A 12,423-nucleotide genomic window follows, 5' to 3' on the forward strand; every position below is an offset into this window, starting at 1 on the left:
GAGAGAGAGATGAGTGGAGAGAGAGATGAGTGGAGAGAGAGATGAGTGGAGAGAGAGATGAGTGGAGAGAGATGAGTGGAGAGAGATAGATGAGTGGAGAGAGATAGATGAGTGGAGAGAGAGATGAGTGGAGAGAGAGATGAGTGGAGAGAGATAGATGAGTGGAGAGAGATGAGTGGAGAGAGAGAGAGATGAGTGGAGAGAGAGAGATGAGTGGAGAGAGAGATGAGTGGAGAGAGAGATGAGTGGAGAGAGATAGATGAGTGGAGAGAGATAGATGAGTGGAGAGAGATAGATGAGTGGAGAGAGATAGAGATGAGTGGAGAGAGATAGAGATGAGTGGAGAGAGATAGATGAGTGGAGAGAGAGAGAGATGAGTGGAGAGAGAGATGAGTGGAGAGAGATAGATGAGTGGAGAGAGATGAGTGGAGAGAGATAGATGAGTGGAGAGAGAGATGAGTGGAGAGAGATGAGTGGAGAGAGAGATGAGTGGAGAGAGAGATGAGTGGAGAGAGATGAGTGGAGAGAGAGATGAGTGGAGAGAGATAGATGAGTGGAGAGAGAGATGAGTGGAGAGAGAGATGAGTGGAGAGAGATAGATGAGTGGAGAGAGAGATGAGTGGAGAGAGAGATGAGTGGAGAGAGATAGATGAGTGGAGAGAGATGAGTGGAGAGAGAGATGAGTGGAGAGAGAGATGAGTGGAGAGAGAGATGAGTGGAGAGAGATAGATGAGTGGAGAGAGAGATGAGTGGAGAGAGAGATGAGTGGAGAGAGAGAGATGAGTGGAGAGAGAGAGAGATGAGTGGAGAGAGATAGAGATGAGTGGAGAGAGAGAGAGATGTGGAGAGAGAGAGAGATGAGTGGAGAGAGAGAGAGATGAGTGGAGAGGGAGAGATGAGTGGAGAGAGAGAGATGAGTGGAGAGAGATAGAGATGAGTGGAGAGAGAGATGAGTGGAGAGAGATGAGTGAGAGTGGAGAGAGAGAGATGAGTGGAGAGGGAGAGATGAGTGGAGAGAGATGAGAGAGAGTGGAGAGAGAGATGAGTGGAGAGAGATAGAGATGAGTGGAGAGAGAGAGAGATGAGTGGAGAGAGAGAGATGAGTGGAGAGAGATGAGTGGAGAGAGAGATGAGTGGAGAGAGAGATGAGTGGAGAGAGATGAGTGGAGAGAGAGATGAGTGGAGAGAGATGAGTGGAGAGAGAGATGAGTGGAGAGAGATGAGTGGAGAGAGATGAGTGGAGAGAGAGATGAGTGGAGAGAGAGAGATGAGTGGAGAGAGAGAGAGATGAGTGGAGAGAGATGAGTGGAGAGAGATGAGTGGAGAGAGAGATGAGTGGAGAGAGAGAGATGAGTGGAGAGAGAGATGAGTGGAGAGAGAGATGAGTGGAGAGAGAGAGAGATGAGTGGAGAGAGAGAGATGAGTGGAGAGAGAGAGAGATGAGTGGAGAGAGAGATGAGTGGAGTGGAGAGATGAGTGGAGAGAGATGAGTGGAGAGAGAGAGATGAGTGGAGAGAGAGAGATGAGTGGAGAGAGAGAGAGATGAGTGGAGAGAGAGAGATGAGTGGAGAGAGAGAGATGAGTGGAGAGAGAGATGAGTGGAGAGAGAGATGAGTGGAGAGAGAGAGATGAGTGGAGAGAGATGAGTGGAGAGAGAGATGAGTGGAGAGAGATGAGTGGAGAGAGAGATGAGTGGAGAGAGAGATGAGTGGAGAGAGAGAGATGAGTGGAGAGAAAGATGAGTGGAGAGAGAGATGAGTGGAGAGAGAGATGAGTGGAGAGAGAGATGAGTGGAGAGAGAGATGAGTGGAGAGAGAGAGATGAGTGGAGAGAGAGATGAGTGGAGAGAGAGAGATGAGTGGAGAGAGAGATGAGTGGAGAGAGATGAGTGGAGAGAGATGAGTGGAGAGAGAGATGAGTGGAGAGAGAGAGATGAGTGGAGAGAGAGATGAGTGGAGAGAGATGAGTGGAGAGAGATAGATGAGTGGAGAGAGATGAGTGGAGAGAGAATGTGTGGAGAGAGAGATGAGTGGAGAGAGAGATGAGTGGAGAGAGAGATGAGTGGAGAGAGAGCGATGAGTGGAGAGAGAGATGAGTGGAGAGAGATGAGTGGAGAGAGATGAGTGGAGAGAGAGATGAGTGGAGAGAGAGATGAGTGGAGAGAGAGATGAGTGGAGAGAGAGATGAGTGGAGAGAGAGAGATGAGTGGAGAGAGATGAGTGGAGAGAGAGATGAGTGGAGAGAGAGAGATGAGTGGAGAGAGAGAGATGAGTGGAGAGAGAGATGAGTGGAGAGAGAGAGAGATGAGTGGAGAGAGAGAGAGATGAGTGGAGAGAGAGATGATGTGGAGAGAGAGATGAGTGGAGAGAGAGATGAGTGGAGAGAGATGAGTGGAGGAGAGAGAGATGAGTGGAGAGAGTGGAGAGAGATGAGTGGAGAGAGAGAGAGAGAGAGAGAGTGGAGAGAGAGAGATGAGTGGAGAGAGAGATGAGTGGAGAGAGAGATGAGTGGAGAGAGATGAGTGGAGAGAGATGAGTGGAGAGAGAGAGATGAGTGGAGAGAGAGAGATGAGTGGAGAGAGAGAGATGAGTGGAGAGAGAGAGAGATGAGTGGAGAGAGAGAGATGAGTGGAGAGAGAGAGAGATGAGTGGAGAGAGAGAGAGATGAGTGGAGAGAGAGATGAGTGGAGAGAGAGATGAGTGGAGAGAGATGAGTGGAGAGAGATGAGTGGAGAGAGATGAGTGGAGAGAGAGATGAGTGGAGAGAGATGAGTGGAGAGAGAGAGAGATGAGTGGAGAGAAAGATGTGTGGAGAGAGAGAGAGAGATAGATGAGTGGAGAGAGAGAGATGAGTGGAGAGAGAGATGAGTGGAGAGAGAGATGAGTGGAGAGAGAGAGATGAGTGGAGAGAGAGAGATGAGTGGAGAGAGAGAGAGATGAGTGGAGAGAGAGAGAGATGAGTGGAGAGAGATGAGTGGAGAGAGAGATGAGTGGAGAGAGATGAGTGGAGAGAGAGATGAGTGGAGAGAGAGATGAGTGGAGAGATAGATGAGTGGAGAGAGATAGATGAGTGGAGAGAGAGATGTGTGGAGAGAGAGAGATGAGTGGAGAGAGATGAGTGGAGAGAGAGATGAGTGGAGAGAGAGCGATGAGTGGAGAGAGAGAGATGAGTGGAGAGAGAGATGAGTGGAGAGAGATGAGTGGAGAGAGAGATGAGTGGAGAGAGAGATGAGTGGAGAGAGATGAGTGGAGAGAGAGATGAGTGGAGAGAGAGATGAGTGGAGAGAGAGATGAGTGGAGAGAGAGATGAGTGGAGAGAGAGATGAGTGGAGAGAGATGAGTGGAGAGAGATGAGTGGAGAGAGAGATGAGTGGAGAGAGAGAGATGAGTGGAGAGAGAGAGATGAGTGGAGAGAGAGAGATGAGTGGAGAGAGAGATGAGTGGAGAGAGATGAGTGGAGAGAGAGATGAGTGGAGAGAGAGATGAGTGGAGAGAGAGATGAGTGGAGAGAGATGAGTGGAGAGAGAGAGATGAGTGGAGAGAGAGAGAGCTGTGTGGAGAGAGATGATGTGGGAGAGAGATGAGTGGAGAGAGAGATGAGTGGAGAGGAGAGAACTCTAAAATATAATCTAAATAATATATAGCTAGCCAGGACATATACATAGCTATAAATATAGCTCACAATGCAATGGGCCTACAATATTTCAACCAGAGGCCCCATTTTTTACAGTGCATTTCCAATGTACGCATCACTGTTTATCAAATGACTGCATTTATTATACATAACAGAAACAAAGGCAGGTGCAGAGAGCTAATCCTATTTCAATCTAATCTGACACTGAATCATCATTGTATGTTGCAGGCAAAGTATCAACAGAAAGAGAAAGACTGTAATACCAAGCAACTATTGAACTCACCAGAGACACACAGTAGCAAATGTAATCAGAACATTTTAGCAAGAATAACAAAAATGCAACATCCTACACTCTTTATCAATCAAGGCATATCTGGTATATTATAGTCCAAACTACATGTGCCCACAGGCTATCCTCACTAGACCACACCTGAAGCTTTATATGAATATCCTATTCACTGTGTTGTAAGCTACGGAAATTGCATTTAATATGTAGCTACACCTTTAGTCAAGAATCAAACACTAACTTGGCCAGGGAGAGACACGAGGAGGATTGCTATGGTTACCGAGAAGTATGGAGAACAGCGTGTTAAAGGATTACTGGGTTCAGTTGCTCGTAAACTGAATTCAAAGTGCAATTTCTAATAAATATATATTTTTCATTGTTATTACACGTTATCAATCAAACTAAACTGGTCATACCAGAATATAACAATAAATATTTCTGTGTTGCGTCCAGAACACGGTTAGCATAGCCTATGTGTCAGTAACAATACACATGAAAGACACCATATTGCATCATAATACAATACACTATCAACAGACATGAGAAAATGATCTACTAGTGTAGCGTTAAAATAGACTTCTGTGTCTAGAATGTTCACCACGGCAACAAGAATAAGTGTCAGTCAAAACCCCGGCTGTGTGTCAATGCCAACCACTGCTCTGTTAACCTAATGGAGCATGGTGTGTAACCACGACCACATGACATTAATTAAAAAGGCCCAAGAGCAGAATAGCACCAATAACTCAATAAACAGGCACAGCAGATAGGGGTTTGCATCCCAAATTGCACCCTATCCCCTACATAATGCTAGGGCTCTGGTCAAAAATAGTGCACTATATAGGGATTAGGGTTCCATTTGGAATGCATTAAGACCGGGGGGAAAGTGCATGGGGGAGATGAGAGAGACCTATTTCCCCTTTCCCCTCTGTGGACACTTTCAATGTATTGATTCAACTGGCTGTGTGTGTCGGTCAAACTAACTCACTCTAACCCCAATGCTGCCTATTTGTTAATGGACTAACACCAGACAGGAAATGTGTCATTGGACATGAACATGCCTGGTTCAGATATTGGACATGAACATGCCTGGTTCAGATATTGGACATGAACATGCCTGGTTCAGATATTGGACATGAATATGCCTGGTTCAGATATTGGACATGAATATGCCTGGTTCAGATATTGGACATGAACATGCCTGGTTCAGATATTGGACATGAACATGCCTGGTTCAGATATTGGACATGAATATGCCTGGTTCAGATATTGGACATGAATATGCCTGGTTCAGATATTGGACATGAATATGCCTGGTTCAGATATTGGACATGAACATGCCTGGTTCATGAACATGCCTGGTTCAGAACATGCCTGGTTCAGATATTGGACATGAATATGCCTGGTTCAGATATTGGACATGAATATGCCTGGTTCAGATATTGGACATGAACATGCCTGGTTCAGATATTGGACATGAACATGCCTGGTTCAGATATTGGACATGAATATGCCTGGTTCAGACATTGGACATGAACATGCCTGGTTCAGATATTGGACATGAATATGCCTGGTTCAGACATTGGACATGAACATGCCTGGTTCAGATATTGGACATGAATATGCCTGGTTCAGATATTGGACATGAACATGCCTGGTTCAGATATTGGACATGAACATGCCTGGTTCAGATATGTCAGACTCTATGAAATTCTGATCACACATTATGTGTTTTCTTTCTTGTTCTTTCACCTGACAAACTGTTACGCTGCATTTCTCAAAATCAATTCAAACATAGAAATGAGCAGATATGTATTCATTTAATGTACAGGAGAAAGTGCTATAGTTGGTAGAGCATGGCGCTTGTAACGCCAGGGTAGTGGGTTCGATTCCCGGGACCACCCATACGTAGAATGTATGCACACATGACTGTAAGTCGCTTTGGATAAAAGCGTCTGCTAAATGGCATATATTATATTGTATTATATAGGTTCCCAGGGATCAGCATGGCTAATTATTGTATTGGAAAGAATCTGCAGATTCTGTTGTGGGTTTTAGTTGTTCCAACCACATCTTGTACAGGTCCTCTTCATTCATATTTCCTCCATTTGTTTTCATAATATGTTACTTACAACAACGATAGCCTACATTTGGTTAAACTTTGTGTAAATCTGTACTGCCTAAACGGTGTAAATTCTTGGTGACTGAATACACTTGTGCGGGTACATTGATATGATCTGAGAACAGTAGGTGAGGACAAGCATTTTGCTGCCTGTCTGATTCTCTTCCTTGTATCACTAGCTAGAGCCACAGCAGTATTCAGTCTCCAAATATACAATACAGTACATATACAGTACATATACAATACAGTACATATACAATACAGTACATATACAGTACATATACAATACAGTACATATCCAGTACAGTACACATACAATACAGTACATATACAGGACAGTACACATACAATACAGTACATATACAATACAGTACATATACAGTACAGTACATATACAATACAGTACATATCCAGTACAGTACACATACAATACAGTACATATACAGTACAGTACATATACATATACAGTTGAAGTCGGATGTTTACATACACCTTAGCCAAATACATTTAAACTCAGTTTTTCACAATTCCTGACATTTAATCCCAGTAAAAATTCCATTTTAGGTCAGTTAGGATCACCACTTTATTTTAAGAATGTGAAATGTCAGAATAATAGTAGAGAGCTTTTATTTCTTTAATCACATTGCCAGTGGGTCAGAAGTTTACATACACTCAATTAGTATTTGGTAGCATTGCCTTTAAATTGATTAACTTGGGTCAAACGTTTTGGGTAGCCTTCCACAAGCTTCCTACAATAAGTTGGGTGAACTTTGACCCATTCCTCCTGACAGAGCTAGTGTATCTGAATCAGGTTTGTAGGCCTCCTTGCTCGCACACACTTTTCCAGTTCTGCCCACAAATGTTCTATAGGATTGAGGTCAGGGCTTTGTGATGGCCACTCCAATACCTTGACTTTGTTGTCCTTAAGCCATTTTGCCACAACTTTTGAAGTACGCTTGGGGTCATTATCCATTTGTGACCAAGCTTTAACTTCCTGACTGATGTCTTGAGATGTTGCTTCAATATATCCACATAATTGTCCTGCCTCATGATGCCATCTATTTTGTGAAGTGCACAAGTCACTCCTGCAGCAAAGCACACCTACAACATGATGCTGCCATCCACGTGTTTCATGGTTAGGATGGTGTTCTTCGGCTTGCAAGCCTCCCCCTTTTTCCTCCAAACATAACGATGGTCATTATTACCAAACAGTTCTATTTTTGTTTCATCAGACCAGAGAACATTTCTCAAAAAAGTATGTCCCCATGTGCAGTTGCAAACCGTAGTCTGGCTTTTTTATGGCGGTTTTGGAGCAGTGGCTTCTTCCTTACTGAGCGGCCTTTCAGGTTATGTTGATATCGGACTCGTTTAACTGTGGATGTAGATACTTTTGTACCTGTTTCCTCCAGCATCTTCACAAGGTCCTTTGCTGTTGTTCTGGGATTGATTTGTACTTTTTGCACCAAAGTTCATCTCTAGGAGACAGAATGTGTCTCCTTCCTGAGCGGTATGACGGCTGCGTGGTCCCATGGTGTTTATACTTGAGTACTAGTGTTTGTACAGATGAACGTGGTACCTTCAGGCACTTGGAAATTACTCCCAAGGATGAACCAGACATGTGGAGGTCTACAAAAATAATTCTGAGGTCTTGGCTGATTTCATTTTTTCCCCATGATGTCAAGCAAAAAGGCGATGAGTTTGAAGGTAGGCCTTGAAATACATCCACAGGTACACCTCCAATTGACTCAAATTACGTCAATTAGCCTAACAGAAGCTTCTAAAGCCATGACATCATTTTCTGGAATTTTCCAAGCTGTTTAAAGGCACAGTCAACTTAGTGTATGTTCTGACTCACTGGAATTGTGAAACAGTGAATTATAAGTGAAATAATCTGTCTGTAAACAATTGTTGGAAAAATTACTTGTGTCATACAGTAGATGTCCTAACCAACTTGCCAAAACTATAGGTTGTTATCAAGAAATTTGTGGAATGGTTGAAAAACAAGTTTAAATGACTCCAACCTAAGTGTATGTAAACTTCCAACTTCAACTGTACAATACATATACAGTACATATACATATACAGTACAGTACATATACAGTACATATACAGTACATATACAGTACATATACAGTACAGTACATATACATATACAGTACATATACAGTACAGTACATATACAGTACATATACAGTACATATACATATACATATACAGTACATATACAGTACAAGACATATACAGTACATATACATATACAGTACAGTACATATACAGTACATATACATATACAGTACATATACAGTACATATACATATATAGTACAGTACATATACAGTACATATACAGTACATATACATATACAGTACATATACATATACAGTACATATACAGTACAGTACATATACAGTACATATACATATACAGTACATATACATATACAGTACATATACAGTACAGTACATATACAGTACATATACAGTACATATACATATACAGTACATATACATATACAGTACATATACATATACAGTACATATACAGTACATATACATATACAGTACATATACATATACAGTACATATACATATACAGTACATATACAGTACATATACAGTACAGATACATATACAGTACATATACATATACAGTACATATACATATACAGTACAGTACATATACATATACAGTACATATACATATACAGTACATATACATATACAGTACATATACATATACAGTACATATACATATACAGTACATATACATATACATATACATATACAGTACATATACATATACAGTACATATACATATACATATACAGTACATATACAGTACATATACATATACAGTACATATACATATACAGTACATATACATATACAGTACAGTACATATACAATACATATACAGTACAGTGCATATACAGTACATATACAGTACAGTACATATACAGTACAGTACATATACAGTACATATACATATACAATACATATACAGTACATATACAGTACAATACATATACATATACAATACATATACAGTACATATACAGTACAGTACATATACAATACATATACAGTACATTAACAGTACTGAACTTATACAGTACATATACAGTACAGTACATATACAGTACATATACAGTACATATACATATTCAATACGGTACATATTCAATACAGTACATATACAGTACATATACATATACAATACATATACAGTACATATACAGTACATATTCAATACAGTACATATACAGTACATATACAGTACAGTACATATACAGTACATATACAGTACAGTACATATACAGTACATATTCAATACAGTACATATACAGTACAGTACATATACAGTACAGTACATATACAGTACATATTCAATACAATACATATTCAATACAGTACATATACAGTACAGTACATATACAGTACAGTACATATACAGTACATATTAAATACAGTACATACACAGTACAGTACATATACATTACAGTACATATACAGTACGGGCAAACATGTTTTAACCTAACCTGCGCCAAAACATATAAAGGCATAAAAGGAGGAAAGGAAAAGAAAATACAAAAATGAAAGGATGAAGATGATGATAAACATAATAGCATCTGGACGGTGGAGGCATGCTACATGGCCTTTTGTTACGGCATCTCTGGTTTTATCAATGATGACCTCTGTTTCTCTGAATTATTCAATGATTATTTGCTGGTCTTTCTCTTCACAATAATCCCTGCTGTTTCTATCTACGCCCACACTAGGGCAAGATGATGATCACGATCTAGCGGTTAGGCTACCGTACATTTTCTCCTTTTCAGTCATTGAGGGAAAAGAGAGAATGGGGGGAGAGGAGAGAGAAAAAGGAGAAAAAAATGTACGGATGAAGGGAGAGAGAGAGAGAGAGAGAGAGAGAGAGAGAGAGAGAGAGAGAGAGAGAGAGAGAGAGAGAGAGGAAACCAAGAATCAACACCAACCTTTACAATGTACGTCACTCCGGGTCCAGAGATCTTCTCACTGGAATGCAGCCATCCTCTGGAACAGGGTTTATTCACCAGTCCACTGTTACCTCCTCCTCCACTAGGTCCCCAGTCCTCCCCTCCATGTCCCTGTCTCTGCCCAGCCTCCCTCTCTTCCAGCCCCAACCTGCTGCCCTTCTTTCCCCCTGCGTTGCTCATGGTGCCTGGCTCTTGCTGGGAGGAGTGGGAGTGGGAGCAGGGAGGGTGGTGGTGGTGGGAGATGCTGGAGGCTGAGCCACAGGAGGAGCTGTTACCACCACCACCGTTACAGCCACCGGAGGCTGCCAACGACACACTGGGGCCAGAGCCGCTACCAATGCAGCTGGATCCACCACCGGAGCCTCCAGCACCTTGCAGCTTGGAGAGGGTCAGGTCCTTGACGTGGGAGGGGAGGCTCTTGATACCCAGCAGGCTGGAGCCTGAGTTGGTAAACTTCAGGTTGGACACCTTGTTGATGAGGGTGCACAGGGTGGTGGCTCCATCGTCTGAGGGGTCGGCAGCGGGGTGGTGGTGGTTCACGCCACCCTCGGATGGCGCTGCAGGAGGGGTGTACGGGGGCTCGGCGGAGGACGCAGGGGCTGCCGAGACCTTGGGGTTCATGGTGAGGCCGTGTAGATCATCGACGGACGTCACCGACTCATTCCTGAATCTGTTGTATTTGGTACGATGAAGCATTCCCCCCTCCTCTGCCTCTGCCCCCTCCTCTGCCTTACAAACGCACCGGCAGATGTAACGCCGCCAAGTAAATTATCCTTCTCTCCTTAAACATAGCAAATGCCTTATAGTAACCCCAGCAGGCCCTGTATGATGGTTGACTAGAATTGTCTCTGCTGCTGAGGAAGTTAGAGAGCTGGGTTAGTGCTGCTGCTACTGCTGTTATTGATGCTGAGGCTGAGGTTGCTGTTAGGAAAATCCAACGCCGCGATGATCCAATCCGTTGGTAGAAAATAAACAGAAAAGAAGAACACAATCCATGGAAATAGAACATGGAGGAAAGGTGAAAAAAAGGTTCCAGAAGCTTCCAGAATGCAGAGAGAGAGAGAGATGGACGTGGTAGAGGAGGATATAGTTATATTGCGCTGCTGCTCTCCTCTCACTGTTGCCTACTGGCTCAAAGCAGAAGCATGACTCACAGATCTGAACAGAGACCTTCTCAACAAAAGGCTCACTGAACACTGAAAATCACTTCCTGTTACAAAAAAAAAAATCCTCCCACTTACAGCACACTAGAACCAATCAATTCTCAAATTTCCCAGACGGATATTTCCTCTTCACCGCAGGAATGCTTTTCCATTTTATTCTGTGGTACGGTCGGTTGTGGGAAAAAGGGAAAGAGAATCGCAAAGACAAAAAGATATCCTGATGATAAAAGATAATGAATGATTATCAGCTTGTCTCCCTTCATACTCCCATCACACATTATCTGGTTGGAACATACTCCTCTACAGACTGGGATTATGTTCCTGTGAAGGGGAAAATCTAAGTAATTGATGCTGATTATAGCCTACTGATGACAGGTGATGAAAACTAAATAAGAAACAAGGAGAAATAACATTGATGTGAGTGATGGGCATGCAGCTGCCAATTAATCTATTCCATGTCCACAGTACTTCAGAAGAAGAGGACAATCTTCCTAGTATCTGTATTTGCAACAAAATGTACAAGTTGACTGTTACATTAACATACTGTTCTCATTGCAGCGTGCATTTTTTTTTTGCAATGACACGGACAAGGACATCAATACATATCTTCTATAACATCATAAAGGTAAATATTATATTATACCATGATGATGAAACATGCATGAGATTAACACAAATATTTTAAACAAATGCAAAAATAGACCCTAATATTATATTAAAATACATCTAGATAACACATCTATGTATTTAAACGCATCAGTACACTTCATGATAATCTATCATTCAAAAAATATTGAACAACGTAGAATAGATATTTTCCTTCCTCTGGTGAATTTGCATTATCACTATTCTATTTACATTCTGAGACAAAGGATCAGTAGAATGATACTTCACCTCTCTGATAACAACCTGCCTGTCCTGAATTATCCCAGTGAATAATTCATAAACAGAATAAAAACATGTTTTCAAGTGAAACAGATAACACTGACTCAGCGTAGAACAGAAACACAAGAAGACAGGCTCATCCAAACAGCAAGGCAAGGCATCAGTAAAACAGCAGTCTAGATCAGCAGTCTTTCTACATGAAGCCAAAAACCATTCATGTAAAATGTCCACAGGAGCGACACAACTAAGAAGACTGACAGTCATTCATAAGCTTCCGCTCTCTCTTATCCTGCTGCTGCAGATTTCGCACTGCACTGCAGTCCCT

At 42.1% G+C, this 12,423-nt stretch overlaps 1 protein-coding gene across 1 annotated transcript in view; it reads right to left on the reverse strand.

Moving 5' to 3' along the window:
- The window catches only part of shc3 (SHC (Src homology 2 domain containing) transforming protein 3), a 61,940-nt gene extending 49,518 nt beyond the window's left edge, over positions 1–12,422 (reverse strand). Inside the window, exon 1 of the mRNA XM_046306109.1 lies at positions 10,030–12,422. Within this exon, the coding sequence (XP_046162065.1) occupies positions 10,030–10,746 (717 nt within the window). The 5' untranslated portion in view covers positions 10,747–12,422. The remainder of the gene's footprint in view (positions 1–10,029) is intronic.
- Between the last annotated feature and the right edge of the window lies 1 nt (position 12,423).

This window comes from Oncorhynchus gorbuscha, linkage group LG16 (genome assembly GCF_021184085.1).
Source record: "Oncorhynchus gorbuscha isolate QuinsamMale2020 ecotype Even-year linkage group LG16, OgorEven_v1.0, whole genome shotgun sequence".
Taxonomy (NCBI): domain Eukaryota; kingdom Metazoa; phylum Chordata; class Actinopteri; order Salmoniformes; family Salmonidae; genus Oncorhynchus; species Oncorhynchus gorbuscha.